This window comes from Myxocyprinus asiaticus, chromosome 29 (genome assembly GCF_019703515.2).
Source record: "Myxocyprinus asiaticus isolate MX2 ecotype Aquarium Trade chromosome 29, UBuf_Myxa_2, whole genome shotgun sequence".
NCBI classification, from domain to species: Eukaryota; Metazoa; Chordata; class Actinopteri; order Cypriniformes; family Catostomidae; genus Myxocyprinus; species Myxocyprinus asiaticus.
The window spans coordinates 27,517,931-27,538,220 of NC_059372.1; the positions used below are offsets into that span (position 1 = coordinate 27,517,931).

General features: G+C 40.5%; 1 protein-coding gene across 2 annotated transcripts in view; it reads left to right on the forward strand.

Annotated features, from left to right (window-relative positions):
* LOC127420575 (brefeldin A-inhibited guanine nucleotide-exchange protein 2-like) overlaps window positions 1-20,290 on the forward strand; it is a 45,150-nt gene that overhangs the window by 7,165 nt on the left and 17,695 nt on the right. For both annotated transcript variants that reach the window (XR_007893823.1, XM_051662969.1), the window contains exons 5-25: window positions 856-1,035; window positions 3,280-3,580; window positions 3,884-4,039; window positions 5,121-5,239; window positions 5,389-5,522; window positions 5,916-6,150; window positions 6,307-6,406; window positions 6,523-6,662; window positions 8,886-8,994; window positions 9,184-9,373; window positions 10,816-10,927; window positions 11,060-11,265; window positions 11,359-11,443; window positions 11,949-12,120; window positions 12,544-12,695; window positions 12,975-13,103; window positions 14,700-14,858; window positions 16,922-17,069; window positions 17,191-17,287; window positions 17,387-17,427; window positions 18,934-19,103. Coding sequence is in view for 1 of the 2 variants with exons in the window: in XM_051662969.1 (XP_051518929.1) it covers window positions 856-1,035; window positions 3,280-3,580; window positions 3,884-4,039; window positions 5,121-5,239; window positions 5,389-5,522; window positions 5,916-6,150; window positions 6,307-6,406; window positions 6,523-6,662; window positions 8,886-8,994; window positions 9,184-9,373; window positions 10,816-10,927; window positions 11,060-11,265; window positions 11,359-11,443; window positions 11,949-12,120; window positions 12,544-12,695; window positions 12,975-13,103; window positions 14,700-14,858; window positions 16,922-17,069; window positions 17,191-17,287; window positions 17,387-17,427; window positions 18,934-19,103 (3,135 nt within the window). In the remaining variant the exon portion in view is untranslated. The remainder of the gene's footprint in view (window positions 1-855; window positions 1,036-3,279; window positions 3,581-3,883; window positions 4,040-5,120; window positions 5,240-5,388; window positions 5,523-5,915; window positions 6,151-6,306; window positions 6,407-6,522; window positions 6,663-8,885; window positions 8,995-9,183; window positions 9,374-10,815; window positions 10,928-11,059; window positions 11,266-11,358; window positions 11,444-11,948; window positions 12,121-12,543; window positions 12,696-12,974; window positions 13,104-14,699; window positions 14,859-16,921; window positions 17,070-17,190; window positions 17,288-17,386; window positions 17,428-18,933; window positions 19,104-20,290) is intronic.

The following is a 20,290-nucleotide window of genomic DNA, read 5'->3' on the forward strand; positions in this document are numbered from 1 at the left end:
AATGCCCCGCACAAACATCCCTAATAATTTCATCTCAGCACAAAACGCCACTAAAACATACACATCTCAGTAGCTTGCATTGACAGCATAACAAAACGAATCAAAACGAAAGAGTATTTTGCAGTTATTGTAATCTATTACAATCCAATGCATCAACAACATCTCAAAGGTATGGCTTACAGTGCATTGAAAAGATGAGCGGTGCACTTTAACTTTATGCCACCCAGCAACAGTACACAAAGTTAAAAAAAAAAAAAGTACTGTTGTTTTGTATAATGGACATAAAACTAAAAAATTAAGATGCAGAAATTATATTATTTCTTAAAATAAATGTATGATTTTGCCATGCATTTTGCACAACAGTGGCACATTTTAATTCCACCACTGTAAATGCTTATGATATTTGAGAATGCTATATTTAGATTTGCCACATATGCATATTAAGGTTCAAAGTCTTTCTTTGATTCAAGCCAAGCTGTTATCATGGAAGATAAGCATGCTGTGGGACTTTTGGTAGTCTCTATAAACGGAGAGAAAAAGTACAGTAGATTACATAAAGAGAGTAGTAGTTTGCATAAGGGGGTAGGGCACCTTCTTGAGTAAGCTGTTACTAATGTCCTCCAATATCATTAGTTTGCAGTAGGATTTCGTTTTTCCTCTAAGATTGTTTAAGAGGGCTGCCCATTAAAGAGCTCATGAGTGCATTTTATATTAATTGGTTAGTTGTAGTGTCAGGATTTACCAGCAGAAACCTTTGAGCTATAAACATTTTGTCCCTGGATTCAAATTGTGTTGATATATCTAATACAGTATATTGCACAAGAGCATGACACAGATCTTTGTGTCACTTTGCAGGCTCTTCTCACAGCCGTGACATCACCACACATAGAGATCCACGAGGGAACAATTCTCCTCACCGTGCGCACCTGCTACAACATCTACCTGGCCAGCCGCAACCTGATCAACCAGACCACGGCCAAGGCCACTCTAACACAAATGCTTAATGTCATCTTCACCCGTATGGAGAACCAGGCGGTTAGTACGGTTGCACTGTATAGGTTGGAAAAATCTGAGTGTTGTTCAGAATACCCAGAAAACTATATAAGGGATAATGTACATTAAGTGACCATTATCACAAAAATAAACCAAGTCATGAAAAACCTGAAAGAATCAATGAATTTTCAAATTGGGATTTCCAGGCCTGAAAAAGTAATGGAAATTAATGAATTCTTAAAACACCATGGAAAAGTCATCTAAGTTTCTGTAGTGAATGGTTAATGTAAATTTTTATATTTATGCTCAGTTTGGGCCTGGGTAGCTCAGTGAGTATTGACACTGACTACCACCCCTGGAGTCGCGAGTTCGAATCCAGGGTGTGCTGAGTGACTCCAGCCAGGTCTCCTAAGCAACCAAATTGGCCCGGTTGCTAGGGAGGTTACAGTCACATGGGGTAACCTCCTCGTGGTCATGATTAGGGGTTCTCGCTCTCAATGGGGTGCGTGGTAAGTTGTGCGTGGATCACGGAGAGTAGCATCAGCCTCCACGTGCTGGGAGTCTCCGCAGTGTCATGCACAGCGAGCCACGTGATAAGATGCGCAGATTGACGGTCTCAGAAGCGGAGGCAACTGAGACTTGTCCTCCGTCACCCAGATTGAGGTGAGTAACTGTGCCACCACAAGGACCTACTAAGTAGTGGGAATTGGGCATTCCAAATTGGGAGAAAAAGGAAAAAAATAAATACAATAAAAATATTTATGCTCAGTGTAAAAAAAAATCTAAGTGTTGAAATCAGGGAATCACCATGAAGTCTTGAATCACCCGAAATGGTTCAATTATGAGAGAAATGATCAGCTGACTGTACATAATCTTGCTCATTACACAGCTACGTAAATAAATAAATAACTCAGTGTGGTGAGCAGGGCGGAGCCGAGCGGCGTCTGGGCAGAGCGAGGCCGGGAAGATAAGTAGCGAATGACTTCCACCTGTGCGCCACACCGGCCTCGCGTTCCAGCGAGGGGAGGCAGGAGTATTTAAGGAGAAGAGACTGCGGCAGATGGGAGAGAGATGCACATAGCTTGTCTGCGTTCTTGTGTGTGTTTTATGATTTGACATAGCTGGCTGAAAAGCAGTGCGTGTTTTAGATTCTTTATACACTGAAAAGTGTTATTAAATGTCTATGCGTTTGTCAAGCCAGTCCCAGCTTCCTCCTTTGCCATCGGACTATGATGAGCCGCCTGGAACAACATTTCCCGATGGCTCATTGGTACTAACAACTGGGTTGTATCTTTTGTCTGAGCGTCCTGCGTCACTCGATACAACCGATCGTTTATAATTGAGAAATACGGATATGTGAGTACAATGCGCGGCTGAAGGCGCTGATCATCTATTACTTTCACTTGGTCAAACGCGTGTGTGGTGAGCAGCCGGAGCTGAGCGGCGTCTGGGCAGAGCGTTCCAGCGAGGGGAGGCTGGAGTATTTAAGGAGAAGAGACAGCGGCAGACAGGAAAGAGATGGGTTCTTGTGTGTGTTTTATGATTTGACGTAGCTGACTGAAAAGCAGTGCGTGTTTTTGTTTGTGTCTTTAAGTTTTCATTAAACGTAATTTTGATTGTTCAGCCGGTTCCCACCTCCTCCTTGCCCATCCTAACCCTGTTACATTGGTGCCGAAGCCCAGGAAGGAGGAGGGATGCGCTGTCGTGGAGTCCTCGCCACTGCCATCCACCCAAAGGAGCAGCCGTGGCCGTCCGCCGGGGGACGGAGGAGTCGCTGCCGTGCGCCTGGACGCGGAGGAATGGCCGCTGTCCGTGAGGGGAGGAGGGGCTCGCTGCCAGCCGCCTGGAGTGGTGGAGCCGCTGCCAGGGGCAGCGGGGCTTGCTGCCAGAACGCGGAGGGGCGTTCCATCCACCAGGGGTCGGAGGACTCGCTCCGGTCCGCCCGGGGAGGAGTGGTCGAGGACCAGGCGACGGCGTGTCTGGGAACCGGCAAGCAATTTTTTTCCTCTCTCTCTTTCTCACTGTCGCTCCACCTTGCCCTTTCCCTCTCCCCTTTTTTTTTTTTTGCCCTTGTCCCCGTCCCCAGCTCTAGAGAGGCAGGGGAAAGCCTGCCGGCAGGCACAACCAGAAGGCCTATACAATGTTTGTTTATACAGTTTAGTGGTCATTATACACAAAAAAATGTACTTGCAGAATGCCGCAATTGACCATATACCAAGTGTTAATTTAATTAGAACTGAGAATGAATGATGTCATGCTAAAGTTGTTATACCTGCTGTCTTATAGGCTCTGGAAGCTCAGGAAGCAGAGAAGGACAGACAACGTCTGCAGCTGGGCAATCCCTCACTGGTATCCAGTAATCCTTCACCTGTGACCCAAAACCTTTCCCCCACCCCAGGTGGAGGATCTGGATCGTCATGGCTTGATCGAGCCCACTCAGAACAGAACTGTTCCCCACCCCCCTCTCTCAGTCCTCCAGGGGTCCCATCCACTCCCTCCACCCCGCAAGACTCATCCTCAATCAACGGCCAGACAGAGGAGGAGTTTGCCACGGATAAACAGAGCACAAAAGAAATTCCACATACAGGTACAGAAATTAATTATATATGAAACATAAAGCCACTGGACTGACTTCCTGTTACATTTTATGGTGTTTTGATGCACAGAGTGAAGGGTTCCTGTATCTGTTTACAGTAGTCTCAGATAAGTGGACAGTTTTCTTTATGTCATGGTATTTCTTCAACTTTTGTTTTTAATATTATTAATAATTATGAAAATATTTACCAATTATAATATATTGGTATAGTAATAGGAAAGGAAGAAAAGGCTCCCAGAACAAAGAATTCAGACACTGTTATCTTCTGGGCTCTGTTTTTGTCTTTTCTTAAAGACTCAGAGACTCAGGAGTTTGACCAAATAGCTGTTGAGCCATCGATGTCAGGAGGTGTTCAGGGAGAGGAGGGCCTTCCGCAGTCTGAAGCAGCCAATGAGGTTCTGGAAGAAACTGAGCTGGACAACGGCCTAGGAGATACCTCTGTGGAAGGAGGTGAGTTGCAATGGAACCTGCATTTCTGTTTGCATATAAAATAATTTACTATATATTTATACGGTGGCAAGCAAGAATATGTGAACCCTTTGGAATTAGCTGGTTTTCTGCATTGACTGGTCATAAAATGTGATCTTCATCAAAGTCACAAGTAAAGACAAACACAATGTGTTTAAGCTAACATCACGTACACAATTATAATATTTAATGTCTTTATTTAACACATGCTATTAAACATTCACAGTGTTGTGGAAAAAGTCACTCCAAAAGGTGGATTTTCTTTTTTTGAAGCCATTCTGTTGTGGATTTACTTTGAAGTTTAGGGTCAACTTCTACTGAGCTTCAGCTAGTGCACAGCCACCCTGACATTATCCTGTAGGCTATCTTGATAAACTTGTGAATTAATTTTTCCCCTGTTGATGGCAAGTGGTCCAGGCCCCGAAGCAGCAAAACAGCCCCAAATCATGATGCTCCCTCCACCGTACTTCACAGCTGATATGATGTTTTTATATTGGCATGCAGTGCCCTTTTTATGCCATATGTAGTGCTGTGTGTTCTTCCAAAACAATTCAACCTTCGTTTCATCAGTCCACAAAACATCTTCCCAGTATTGTTGTGGAGTGTCAAGGTGGTCTTTGGCAAACTTCAGGCGTGCAGCAATGTTTTTGTTGGAAAGCAGTGGCTTCCTTCATGGTGTCCTGCCATGGACACCATGCCTGTTTAATGTTTTCCTCATAGTAGACTCATGAACAGAGATGTTAACCAGTTCCAATGATTCCTTCAAGTCTTTAGCTGTCACTGTAAGGTTCTTTTTTTTACCCCATTGAGCATTCTGTTGTGTGCCCTTTGTGTCATCTTGGCTGGATAGCCACTTCCAGGGAGAGTAGCCACAGTACTAAATCATCTTCATTTAAAGACAGTTTGTCTAAATGTGGACAGATGATCTTTTAATGAAGATCAAACCAGGTTTTAAGGCAAATTTGTACATACAATATATGCAGTTAATTCCAAAGGGTTCACATACTTTTTCTTGCCACTGTATATGTTATAACATAGTAGTAACTCTTAGCTACTCCAACAGGCTTAGATCAGCATTCAGATTCAGAAACCAAAGTGCAGCCCCCTGTTGTACAGGTAGACACACAACAGATGAACGGAATGGTGGACGACCGTGGTTCCGAGTCCTCCACAGACATTCTGGTACGTCTTTTAATTTATTTGTACTTTACAATTTTATAATATTGGGGTGAGTGAATACATTTTAAAAGTTTTCATTTGTTTTATTTTGTTTAATATGAGAGATATGTGACACTGTGATGTTACTGGTCTGTTGCTCCCTGTATGAGCAGGATGCAGAGAGCATGCAGGGCAGTCAGACAGCAGCCCGCTTCTCCCACATCCTACAGAAAGATGCCTTCCTTGTGTTCCGCTCTCTCTGCAAGCTCTCCATGAAGCCCCTGGCAGATGGACCACCTGACCCAAAGTAAGAACTGAAGAAGAAAATATATTTTCAGTACATATCCCTGAGATGTTAGACAATAAATGAATCAAGCAAGTATCTTTAGGCTTGTTTTTATGCATTTTTATGTGAAAGACAACTTTATAAACTTTTTTTATTGGACTGCTAATTACTTTTCCAAGCACAGTAAACAGGGATTAGTTTCTCTTGTGTGATCATAAAAACTGAGACTGAATGTAATGTATCTGGCAGAATTTGGCATATTCTTGCTTCACAATGAAGTACAGGGTAGACAAAGTTTTTTATTTTGTTTCTCCGCTGTTTTTAAAAGAAATACGTTTTAGGCAAACTTATCCACAACATTAAGATAACCGCAACTCAGTGCTCTTGTTTTTCTGTTCCCTTTGTCTCTATCAGGTCACACGAGTTGCGTTCTAAGGTGGTTTCTCTGCAGCTGTTGCTGTCAGTGCTCCAGGGTGCTGGACCTGTGTTCAGAACCCATGAGATGTTTGTGAACGCTATCAAACAGTACCTGTGTGTGGCGCTCTCTAAAAACGGGGTCTCCTCCGTGCCTGAAGTATTCGAACTGTCTCTCGCTATCTTTCTGACCCTCCTCTCCCACTTCAAAGTTTACCTCAAAATGCAGATTGAGGTAAAGACTTAGATAATGGATGTTTAGATTAATGAACTAAATCACTATTTATTCAGATACAAGGGTCAAATATTCCTATGAACTATTAAAATTTGACATGCACAGAAAATATCTTTTGCTTGTTCCTCTTCTGAAACTACACCGCATTCCTCTCAGGTGTTCTTCAGGGAGATCTTTCTTAACATCCTTGAGACGTCATCCAGCTCCTTCGAGCACAAGTGGATGGTCATCCAGACTCTGACTCGCATCTGTGCAGGTCTGTGTCACTCAGTGTACGGTGTGACCTTTACACTGCTTTAATACATAAACACATTTCTGAAGCTCACAGATTGTGAGTCTAATAGTAAGTCAGTCCTGCTCCTTTTCTTGCAGATGCTCAGTGTGTGGTGGACATTTACGTGAACTATGACTGTGATCTAAATGCTGCCAACATTTTTGAGCGGCTTGTAAATGATCTGTCTAAAATTGCCCAGGGAAGGAGTGGACAGGAGCTCGGCATGACGCCTTTACAGGTAGCTATCACTGCATTTTAAATAACATGCTATTATTCCACATACTGGCTACTGCATCAGTATACACTTTAAACCAAGACTAATTTTAAAATGGTATACAATACAGTGCACAGTATGGAACAAAAAAAGCATGTAGTTTCCCAGCTTAAAGGAATAGTTCACCCAAAAAATTATTCTCATCATTTACTCACCCTCATGCCAACCCAGATGTATATGACTTTCTTTCTTTTTTTGAACACAAACAAAGATTATTTTAGAATAATATTTCAGCTCTGAAGGTCCATACAATGCAAGTGAATAGTGGCCAAAACTTTGAGGCTCCAAAAGGACAAAGGCAGCATAAAATGTGTCCATAAAACTCTAGTGGTTTAATATATGTCTCCTAGAGCTATCTGATAGGTGTGGGTGATAAACAGATCAATATTTAAGTCATTTTTTTACTCTCAATCTCCACTTTCACAAATCAAAAGTAACAGTCAGTATCTGGTATGGCCACCAGCATTAAGTACTGCAGTGCATCTCCTCCTCATGGACTGCACAAGATTTGCCAGTTCTTGCTGTGAGATGTTACCCCACTCTTCCACCAAGGCACTTGCAAGTTCCCGGACATTTCTGGGGGAATGGCCCTAGCCCACCCTCCGATCCAACAGGTCCCAGATGTGCTCAATGGGATTGAGATCCGGGCTCTTCTATGGACATGGCAGAACACTGACATTCCTGTCTTGCATGAAATCACACACAGAATGAGCAGTATGGCTGGTGGCATTGTCATGCTGGAGGGTCATGTCAGGATGAGCCTGCAGGAAGGGTACCACTTGAGGGAGGAGGATGTCTTCCCTGTAACGCACAGCGTTAAGATTGCCTGCAACATGACAACATGTTCAGTCCGATGATGCTGTGACACACCACCCCAGACCATGATGGACCCTCCACCTCCAAATCGATCCCACTCCAGATTACAGGCCTCGGTGTAACGCTCATTCCTTCAATGATAAACGCGAGTCTGACCATCACCCCTGGTGAGACAAAACCATGACTCTTCAGTGAAGAGCACTTTTTGCCAGTCCTGTCTGGTCCAGCGAAGGTGGGTTTGTGCCCATAGGCGATGTTGTTGCCGGTGATGTCTTGTAAGAACCTGCCTTACAACAGGCCTACAAGCTCTCAGTCCAGCCTCTCTCAGCCTATTGCGGACAGTCTGAGCACTGATGAAGGGATTGTGCGCTTCTGGTGTAACTCGGGCAGTTGTTTTTGCCATCCTGCACCTGTCCTGCAGGTGTGATATTTGGATGTACTGATCCTGTGCAGGTGTTGTTACACGTGGTCCGCCACTGCGAGGACGATCAGCTGTCCTTCCTGTCTCCCTGTAGCGCTGTCTTAGGCGTCTCATAGTACAGACATTGCAATTTATTGCCCTGGCCACATCTGCAGTCCTCATGCCTCCATGCAGCATGCCTAAGGCACATTCACGCAGATGAGCAGGGACCCTGAGCATCTTTCTTTTGGTGTTTTTCAGAGTCAGTAGAAAGGTCTCTTTATTGTCCTAAGTTTTTATAACTGTGACCTTAATTGCCTACCGTCTGTAAGCTGTTAGTGTCTTAACGACCGTTCTACAGGTGCATGTTCATTCATTGTTTATGGTTCATTGAACAATCATGGAAAACATTGTTTAAACCCTTTACAATAAAGATCTGTAAAGTTATTTGGATTTTTACAAAATTATTTTTATAATACAGTGTCCTGAAAAAGGGACGTTTCTTTTTTGCTGAATTTAGATTTAACCACTGGAGTCTTATGGATTACTTTTATGCTGCCTTGGTTATTTTTGGAGCTTCAAAGTTATGGCCACCATTCACGTGCATTGTATGGACCTATAGAACTGAAATATTATTCTAAAAGACTTGTTCAGCAGAAGAAAGTCATAAATATCTGTGATGACGTGAAGGTGAGTAAATGCTGAGAGAATTTTAATTTTTGGGTGAACTATCACTTTAATTTGCAGTCAACTAAAAGTAAGCCTTTGCAGGTTGTTTTTAAAAATAAAAAGGAACTGTGACACTATTAGAACATGCCTTCATTTGTTTAAGTGACGTGCCAGCCCAACACAACAATACTGGCTTAACCAATGATGTGAGTTTGGGGCAGGACTATTTATTCATACAACCAATGGAGGACAGTGGGGAGTGTTGATTGGATAATTTTTTTTTTTTTTTTTTTTTTTTGCAGGAGTTGAGTTTGCGAAAGAAAGGGCTGGAGTGTCTGGTGTCCATTCTGAAGTGCATGGTGGAATGGAGCAAAGACCTGTACGTCAACCCAAACCTGCAGGCCAACCTCGGTAAGGTGGTTGTGGAGAGCTGCTTTTTTTTTTTTTTAATTTTCAAGACATTTAAAGTATGACCCCAGTAGTGTCTTTTACAATAGACATTGGTAGCTATAGGCACACTATGCTGTATAAGTTTAGTTGTTTCCTTTGTGTTGGGCTTTGATACTTCGCGATTAAATAGACTGGTGTACTGTGCTGTAGGTCAGGAACGTCCAGCAGAGGGTGACACTGCAGATGGAAGGCTCCCTGAGCATCTCTCCTCTCGCAGAGACAGTGTGAGCTCTCTGGACTCCACCGTGTCATCTGGTGTTCAGCAGAATCAGTCAGATCACCCCGAACAATATGAGGTCATCAAACATCAGAAAGAGATTATTGAGCATGGAATCGACCTGTGAGTTAATCAGATCTTGCTTGAAGTTATTTTTACATTTTACACATGACTGGTGCACTCAGTAATTTTTTTACTCATTAAGTTTTACTCCTGAAGAAATGAATTGCAATTTTAAAATGTATATTTATAATTATAATGACTCGCATGAGATGAAGACTCACATCAGTAACCTTATAAAAGCTGTTTTATTCTACATGGAGAGGGTCTGCACATGGGGGCTGCCATGTTGGAAACACATTATTAGCTGAATACTTCTCACTTAATCTCAGTAACTGCCCTGTTATTTGACACTTTCACTCATTGATTAAATGAATCGTGTCTGACTGTGATTAGTGAAAAAACCCATATTGGTCGACCACTAATTATGTACATACGCAAAACATCACACAGGTCGTAAAGGTAGAATACAACATATATTGTTTCACTCACATACCAACAGTGCTGGGTAGATTACTTCTGAATTGTAATCTGGTACTGATTACAAATTCCATGACTAAAATTGTATTTAGTAATCACTTGGATTACATTTATACAGTAATCTAATCTGATTGCTTTTGGAAACTTCTGACCTAATTTAATTAATTAATGTCGCATGCATTTGAGTAGGATAAGCTTCAACCATTTTGACATTGTTGCTTAAATGTAAAGTGAAAAAGTAAAAAACTTATTGGATCAGAATATGAGAATTTATAAGATTTTTTTTGTGCATTTTGCATGCTTGACTATTTCTGACTGAAATAAAAAAGGCACTTATGCCTAAAATGTTTTTACTCTGGTAATTTTGGCATTACAAATGCCGTTAATATGTGGTAACAGATCAGACCAATTATATTTGTAAATCAACATCACAAAAAAAGTCTCAAAAGTTGTCGCAAAAGCACCTTCATGTACATTTTTTAAGCTGAGTACAAAAGCAATTTGGAAAACTAAACTTTACTGCACTAATGCAATCAGTTCTGCATTATGGCTGTTGGCTAGTATCAGGTCTGTATGTGCAATTTCACCGCCAAACACTCACCCAACCCTAGATTACATGTAATCCATTACTACCCAGCATAGCATAACAAATATTTATATATATCGCATAACTATAGTTTATAAATTGTATACAGATGTGTCTTTTTTCGCATTTTTGCTTGTAACTTCATGAAATAAACGGAATATAAAAAGAGCAGATGCACACAAAAAACGAAACAAGTCCAAATACAATGTGACACGATCACTGAACAGTTGATATGAAGCATAGGTATTATGCAACACTACCTCAGATATCTTTATATCATCTCTGGTTACAAAGCGGACCAATCACTGCTGTTGTGGTCTGCGTTGACCCGACGCCTGGTTACTTTTTTGGAGTGGAGCTACAGGATTATTTTTGTTTTCTGCCACTTTTTTTACCTTTTTTTTGTTTTGTTACTATTTTCTGTTTCTGTTTCTTTAAGGTTTAACAAGAAACCAAAAAGGGGATTACAATACCTACAGGAGCAAGACATGCTGGGGACCACACCAGAGGACATAGCTCAGTTCCTGCACCAGGAGGAGCGACTGGACACAGCAAGTTCACTCACTTCCCACCCATGCTCGCATTCATACATGAATAATTTAGCAAACTGACACATTTTGTGTTGCGTTATCAGTCACTCATTCTGTTCTGTAAGCTGTGTCTCTGCTGCATCATGTGATCAGACTCAGGTCGGGGAGTTCCTGGGAGAGAATGTGAAGTTTAATAAGGAGGTGATGTACTGCTATGTGGACCAGCTGGACTTTTGTGGCACAGACTTTGTATCAGCACTCCGTGTCTTCCTGGAAGGCTTCAGGCTTCCGGGTGAAGCCCAGAAAATTGATAGGCTCATGGAGAAGTTTGCTGCACGCTACCTGGAGTGCAATCAAGGGTGAGTAGTACAGCCTGAGGAAGAGTTTTATTTTTAGCAGCTCAATAGGTTTTTTTTTTTTTTTTGTGTGCTGACCTGTCTGTTGATCTGTAGGCAAACCCTGTTTGCTAGCGCAGACACGGCTTATGTTCTGGCCTACTCCATCATCATGTTAACCACCGACCTGCACAGCCCACAGGTAAGACTCCTTTCTTTCTCACTCTTTCACCTTCCTCCTTTTGCTGTATTCATTAGTTGTGCTTGCTTAAGCAAGCATCACTCAATGTTGCTCATACTTAAAGCTGAAGTATGTAAATTTTTCAGTGTTAAAATATTCTATTCCAGATTAATATGGAGAGACAACTATAGTAAACCATTCATAGATTAATTTTCTCAAAAACTGTAATCGCTGTGTCTCTGTAACACTATAAAATTCCTGGGTGTGTTACATCCGCCCCAACAACTTAATCAATGGAATTATGGATGAATTTATTCACCCGTAAATGAATATTGTCATAATTTACTCACCCTCATGTTGTGAGATATTCTTTAATCCATAATGTTGAGCTCAGTCTCCACTCACTTTCATTGTATGGGGGGGGTGCTTTGTAAAAGACTGAGCTTTAAAAAAACACCTGTAACACCTTAGCAATGAGTTGGTGACATTTGCAAGGACCACTTACATTTTGTTTTCTCCTCTTCAGGTGAAGAACAAGATGACAAAGGAACAGTACATAAAAATGAATCGGGGGATTAATGACAGTAAGGACCTGCCTGAGGATTATCTCTCCTCCATTTATGATGAGATTGCAGGCAAAAAGATTGCCATGAAGGAGAGCAAAGAATACTCCATCACTCCCAAATCCAGCAAACAGAGTAAGATCATCTACATGAAATTCCAAAATATGTCCTTGTGGAATTTTGTGTTTAAAGGGTTACATCACCCAAAAATGAAAATTCTTTAATTTACTCCACCTTATGTCGTTCCAAACCTGATTGAATTTCTTCCATGGAACACAACAATTGTTGTTCAATGCTGCCGTTCTGTGAAAAAAGTGCAGTAGTGAAAAACTTCCCCTTTTGCATTCCATGGAAGAAAGTAAGTCATATGGGTTTGTAATGAAATGAGGGGAATTAAATGATGATAAAAGAATTTTAATTTTCAATGGGTTTTTTTGCTTTCTGAGTCCTCAATGGTTCTGTGTAGAGGTTGCAAAGCCACTGATTTTTAATAGTCGACTATTCAAGCCCATTAGTCAAGTCAAATTCGAAAATGACTTCATTTGTGTTTTTTGTAAGATGTAGCCAATGAGAAGCAGAGGAGGCTGCTGTATAACATGGAAATGGAGCAGATGGCCAAGACAGCTAAAGCTCTGATGGAGGCTGTAAGCCACGCTCAGGCTCCCTTCTTCAGTGCCACTCACCTGGAGCATGTCCGGCCCATGTTCAAGGTAATTACATCTCTCTTTGGTTTTTCAAGCATTGTTTGCATCACAACAAAGTGGAAAGAGATTCTTCATGTATTGGGAACTGGAACGCAGTCATTGTTGGGTAAAAAGGTTCACAAGCAGGTCATGGATGAGACCAGTCTGATACTGTTACACATCAATATAGACGTATGCATCAGTCTAGAAACTTTGATCAAAATTATGTCAAACTTTTAAACTAATGTATGTTTTCGCTCCATGTTTGTTGGTTAATTTATCTGCATGTGTCTGAATGTACAACAGCTGGCTTGGACACCCCTGTTGGCAGCATTCAGCGTGGGACTCCAGGATTGTGATGATCAGGAAGTGGCATCTCTCTGTCTGGAGGGCATCCGCTGTGCTATCAGGATCGCCTGCATCTTCAACATGCAGGTTTGTGATTGGCTGCAACTTATCAGCACTTTTCATATGACAAATGTCAAGCTATATTAGTTCCTCCTTTCTAGCTTTGACATAATTTAAAAGTAAAAGATGTCCCTCTACTGTTTGCCATGGCCGATTTTGTCCCCACCACTGGATGAAATAAGTCGGGTAGTGATGTGTCTAATAGAAGAAGCATCTCCGATTAGCAGGAGATATGCACTCTTTGTTGCCTTTCTGTGCATCGCTATCCATTCTACTGAAATCACAAAACAAAATGCAAACTAATGTCTCCACTGCTGATAGCCATATCACCCTGCATCTCTTGCCTGGTTGCCCACTATAGCTAAGCAGGGTTGAGCCTGGCCAGTACCTGGGTGGGAGACGTCCTTGGGAAAACTAAGGTTGCTGCTGGAAGAGGTGTTAGTGAGGCCAGCAGGGGTTGCTCACCCTGTGGTCTCTGTGGGTCCTAATGTCCCAGTATAGTGACGGGGGCACCATCTTTCGGATGAGACGTTAAACCAAGGTCCTGACTCTCTGTTGTCATTAAAAATCCCAGGGCACTTCTCGTAAAGAGTAGGGGTGTACCCCGGTGTCCTGGCCAAATTCTCCCCATTGACCCTTATCTATCATGGCCTCCTAATAATCACCATCCTTGAATTGGCTACATCACTCTACTCTCCACCAATAGCTGGTGTGTGGTGAGCGTTCTGGCGCACTATGGCTGCCATCGCATCATCCAGGTGGATGCTGCACACTGTTGGTGGTTGGAGAGATTCCCCCTATACTATGTAAAGCACTTTGAGTGCCTAGAAAAGTGCTATATAAATGTAAGGAATTATTATTAATTATTATACTGTATATGGTTTATTTTGTGATTTTACATTTTTATTGATTCATACAATAAACAAAGTAAAGCAAAACATATATACACAGAATCAACATTTAACTTCCACCACTACCTCTCCCCCTCCCAATCCCCGACCCTACCCTGACCGCCAACAAACATTCCTGTGGTCACACAGGAGTGTATACACACACACACACACACACACACACACACACACACACACAATAAATAAATATATATAAATAAAATAATCGCACACATTTATAACTGTACCTCTCTCTTCACTGCCCCTCCCTGAGAGCCCTCCAAGAATGCTAAATAGTTGCCCCAATTCCCAACAAATGCATCCAAGTTCCATGTATATGGTTTATTAAAATAAAAGGGCGGGTTAGTACCTGGAACCCCCTTGTACTAAAAATGAAAACCGTTTCAAGTCATAATTTATATTTTATCATTGATCCATGCATTTATCCACTGACCCTCGAAATCCTGCAGATGCAGCAGTGGCATCTATGGATAGTTATTAAATAAAATCTTTCTCAAGTTCATTTTAGTAATTGAATTGGTCAGAAAGGATGGTTGCTCACTCAAATCACTGAGTTAGTTTTGTGTCCTAATTAATATTTGTATTAATTCATAAAAAATCATAATATTCATATTCTATGCATCCATGCTACCAAGCATGGTCTCACATGTACAGCATGTAGGATTTATTTTATTCCTAATATCCCTCTCACTTTCTCTCACCGTATGGGCAGTTGGAGAGAGATGCTTACATCCAGGCCTTGGCCAGGTTTACGCTGCTTACCGCCAGCTCCAGTATCACAGAAATGAAGCAAAAGAACATTGATACCATAAAGACACTCATCATGGTCGCACACACCGATGGAAACTATTTGGGAAACTCCTGGCATGAGGTTAGTCTCAAAAAGCAAAAGGTCTGGTCTACATTGCACCTTATTCTGCCCAAGTACTGCCTACTTAGATGGAAAGAGATCGTTCGATCAACATGTAAAGCGACCAACCACAGTTTGTTTAGCTTTTTATGTGTCGTTTTTCATATCTGGAATGGATTATAGCTCAATAATAGACCGTTGTGAAAAAGTAATAAATACTTCTGTCAAGAGGTGGTCCAATAACTCGGTTATACCGATTAACCCTTAAATGCATACCACCCCCTGTACCTCATCCATTTTTTGGAGTTATGCCCACACCTCTTTAGTATTCCTCAACTTTTCTCTTCCGAATAGTGTAACAGAAAAAAAAATGGCAAAATTGCAAAAAAATATTTTTGATTACCAAAAGCGTATATAGGGTCATTAAAGACCCTAGATATGTAACAGTGGCTGGTGTTTTTCTTTTCTTTTTTTTTTTTTTTGTGCCTCCATAAGTCACACATAAGTGTACTATCACAGGATACATATTTCTTTGTTATTACAAGACAAATGAGTACTATATTCATACAAATTACTTTGATTTTCTGTGTGACAATGGTGAATTATCAGTATTCCATTTGCGTGTAAACGCATATTATACATATTATTTCATACTCAGTGTGGCGCTGATGTATGTGATTGACTTGATTCACATTTGACATTGCTATCTGACAAAGCAACATTGAAGTAAACTATAGCAAGTGTTACACATGAACAGTATGATATGACTATTGTCATTTGGGTGTACTACTGAAACAATATAATTTGTGCATCTATTTAGACTCAAAGTGCCTGAGAAAATACATACGTGTAGCTAATGTGTAGATTATATGTTTTGTGCACAATATGTGTTTGACAGCCAGTTGTGTCTGGCTGTCAAAATTTCAGTGTGGAAGTACTGAATCCTGTTCTAGATTTGTTGCATTATTTCTTTGATAAGAAAAATAACACTTAAAATATTTCAGAATATATTCTATTCTGTTAAAACATTTGACACTATCTGGGTATATTGTAGATCCATTTGTGATAGATATACGTGCCGGGTCTCTAAAGACCTGAGTATATAATAATGTTTGCGAAACACCCATGCCTTAAAGGGTTAATTGGTGCCTATATTTGCTTTTTGGAACTATCGGTTATTGGCAAAAATGAAAGCTGATAGTTGCTGATATTTGTATTCCTCTGTGTTCCTCTGTGGCCTGCACTGTAGGATTCTACAGTCAGAATGTCTTGGTTCTAGTGTATAACAGTGGCCTCTTGAGGTTGAATAAAAGCAATCACGTAGGGATTTGCTGTATCTAAATCTTTCATCATTAACAGTATTCATCCATATTGTTATTGTTCTTTCAATGCATTTTTTTGTTATTTTGATTAGATAATCAAGTGTCCTAAATTGAAGCGAGGGCATGCAAAGAAAAATGTGACCATATTGGAAACTTGTCCTGTCAGCACAATTAAGAATCCCTAATGTGTTTTGGGCTTGTTTATAGTTAAAAGTCCTGCGTTATGCACCAAATCTTAATTTTTTCTGGTTATTATTGGGATTTTGCAAGATAAACTGCATCTGGGATTTTATTCATTTTTGACTCTTGTAGCCTCTATGTCTTTGCTGTTATAGTAAGGAAAGATTTAGAATTTTTTTTTTTTTTTTACTATTGACAGATTTAAACGGTTATCTACCTTTTCCACCACCTTAGTTATCGTATCAGTAAAATCCAATATCGTAGAGCTCTACTTCTATCCGCACGATAGTATGAAGAACTGATTATTTTACTGAAAGAACTCGGAGAACAAATTGTAATGTGCAGTTCTGCTCATGGATATCTAGTTAACTTGCTACTAAGTGTCTCAAACAAAACAATGAATATCTTTTAAAGATCTGATGATGGTAGACTCCTGGAAGTTGCGTAAAGTCAGCCAATCAGATTAGAGCTTGCCAGTTCCTCAAAGGCTCAGCACCCTCATTTTGTGTTGAACTGATAAAGTGTCTGTGGTTCTTTTCTGGTCTGTACATGTCTCTCTGGTCTCGTGATCTTCCTGTGTAGATTCTGAGATGTATCAGTCAGCTGGAGTTGGCCCAGTTGATTGGGACAGGGGTGAAGACACGTTATATCTCCGGTGTGGTCCGAGACCAGGGAGGCAGCATAAAGGGCTTCCCATCAGGTGGAGAGGAATTCATGCCCCTTGGCTTAGGTAAGCTATTGTATGACTGCTGTTAATAGCACTCAGAAAGGGCCGAAGTTTTCAGACCAGGGTATGTATTGTTGTGTGTTTGATCCCAATGGATCAAAACAATATTATCGGTCTCCTGCAGGTACTCTGGTCGGAGGTCCAGACAAGCGTCAGATGGCACATATCCAGGAGTCAGTAGGAGAGACCAGCTCCCAGAGTGTAGTGGTGGCAGTGGACAGGTGAGATGGGCGATTACAAGACAATACAAACATACAGTGTTTATACTTATACTGTTTATTCTTTTGTCTGACCCTCCTTTTCTCTATATTATCTGTTAGGATCTTCACTGGATCCACCAGACTCGATGGAAATGCAATTGGTAGGTTTGGTTTTTTTAACGTTTGTTTGGTTACATATTTTGGGGCAGTATTGTGGAAACCATTGTTTTTCAAAGCTACAAGCTTCTCTCTGTCAAGCTACCCTTTTTGAAAAGTAGTTAAATAATTACAAGTTTCTAACAAGTAACTACATGAAGCCAACTACATTAAGTTTTTTTTAAGGAGCCTACAGATTACAATGGTCGTCCAGTTTGTAAAGCACGTAAATTTAAAGCCTTTTGGTAGCTTTAGTCCTCATGTAGCAACTTGATAGCTTTTTTTAAGCACACAACAGTTTCAAAATTCATGTTTGAGGTGTGACTGTGTGTAATTTATGTTCTTGAACAAAATATGAATTTCTCTTCAAGTAATGTAAACCGCAGACTATATTTTACTCCTACATCGAAAGCCGCAGTTCTAAACCCAGCTTGGCCTACTAATTGACATCTTGACTGAACAGTTCTATTGCCTCAGCTTGCTTGAAAGTAAAACTGTGGGTGCAATACAATATAACAAAGAGTTATTTAGGATTTTGTAATACTCTACACTCTTTGTTGGAAAATGTAGCATGTTTATGGAAACACTACACTATTTTGAAAACAGTTCAGCTACTGTCACGCTACTGAAAAATGTAGTTACATTTGTAGCTTCGTTATTTGCAGGTAGTTACTTCACGACACAGTTTGGGAGCAAGTCTGTGTAGGTTGCTCATGACTAATGGAATTGTTTGTTATCAGGAAACACAACGATTTTATTTTTCCTCATTTCCTTGTAAACATTGTGCCTTTATTAATAATGTCTGTGACAGATTAATTTGTTCCATGACATCATAAAAAGTAACTAACAATGGATGGGGTTGTGCTACCTGAATTGTTTCCTGTTTGCAATTGAGCTTTCTGGGCATTCAAGGAATTGACCTGGTTCCCAGACTCTAAATTTAGATAAACCCAATATTCCTTGACAAACCTTTTTGTTTTCATAAAAGACAATTGGACTTTTTGGTGCAGAAATGCTGTAAGAATTTGCAAATACATATGTAACAGTTTAGTCAGTCGTAATGTCAATATTTAAAAAGAATGCTGACTCGCCCTCCCAAATGATTACTACATCTTGCTGTAGGTGTATGCAGTTGGTAATCTTTTTCAGACTGTTTACTTGGTTACCGGGTAATATAGCAAGCACTTGACTGAGACTGAACCTGGAATTATTGTGTTAACAACCCAGACTCCTAACCATAGTTTACTAAAACTCAAAATTACTCTCTGTATTGTCACTGCTCACCTACTCTTCCAACCCACATCATGAGCTCACATACAGCTGATTTACTTTCACACTTCTTGCACACAGATAATGTGTTCTGTAACCACTAAACTTCCAGAAGTAATTTGTTCTGCCAATAGACAAGTGGACATCTGTTCATGTACATAATTAACCTGTTTTGAAGGCTAAATGTTTTTGAGCTTCATACATTTATTTGTGTTAATTGTGAAGTCTTCTTTCGTCTCCAGTGGACTTTGTGCACTGGTTGTGTGCTGTGTCCATGGACGAACTGGCCTCTGCACACCAGCCACGCATGTTTAGTCTGCAAAAGATAGTGGAGATCTCCTACTACAACATGAACCGCATCCGCTTGCAGTGGTCACGCATCTGGCAGGTCATCGGAGATCACTTCAACAAGGTCAGTGGCCTTTACAGTAAGGCTAAAGTAACTGTGGCCCAGTTTTTGTAACCTTGCACATCTGAGCGGGTCTGTGCGCATTATCTGCGCTTGCGACTGGGGTTGACTGTACTAAAGAGCAGCACAAAGCAGTTGTAGCGCAGATGTCCGTGCAAGCTCTCACTCCAAAAAGTATACGTTGGAAGGTTAGAACGCCCGACCGTGCGCAAGATGTAATGGCACACGGAAAAATAAATTATACCCCAGCCTTAAAGTGTCGTGAAACCCCCATGGTTTAGCGCCACTCTTTCACAAAAAGGGGGCTACCAAATGGGCGTGAAAAGATGTAAAAATAGTTGGAGGGTAGTGGGTGTGAGGGGGTAAGGACAGGAGGGGGTCAAGCACAACAACTCACTCAGTTCCACAACACACTCACAATAGAGATGGCTGAACATCAAAATATGTGGAGACAAAATATTGATGTTGGGACAAAAATTGGACAAAAGTGTCAAGAGTGAAGATGATAGAACAGTTTGCAAATCAAAGATTTGGATGTTTTGTTCAAACTTTTGAAAAAGGTGTGAGAACAGAGCAGAAATTGCCACCAAAACCAGCACTGCTTTGAGACTTGACAAATTCGTAGATATTTATACTTTTAAAAAATGTTTTCAGTTTAATACAGGTTAAACTCTATTGACAGTGTTTATGGCATAATGTTGATTACCACAGAAAATAATTTAGATTCATCCCTCTTTTTCTAAAGGAAAAAATCCACATTCATTAAGGCACATATAAAGAAAGTAAACGTGTTCAATACACAAAACATTAAATACACACTAGCTGGATTTCCATCCATGTATTTTTATGTGCATTTTGGGATGTTGCATAAAAACTGCTGGATGGAAACACGAAGATGCAAATAAAATCTCCATCAAAACACTTATACACTTGCTTGAGGTGGATACATTTTTTATTTGATAAGAAGAAATGCACATAAACTGTGATGGAAACACATTTACCGAATAAACTCCTATTGAATTTATTAAGAATACAAGATGCGCATCAAAAATAAAACGCGATTAAAAAAATAAAATAAAAATAGAGTACAGTTTCTCCAGATGTGATTCTTTTGATCTTTTGAACACATGGGATGTAAATGCAGCTTTATTCACACATTGTTCTTGTGATATTCTGATTTTTCACATAAA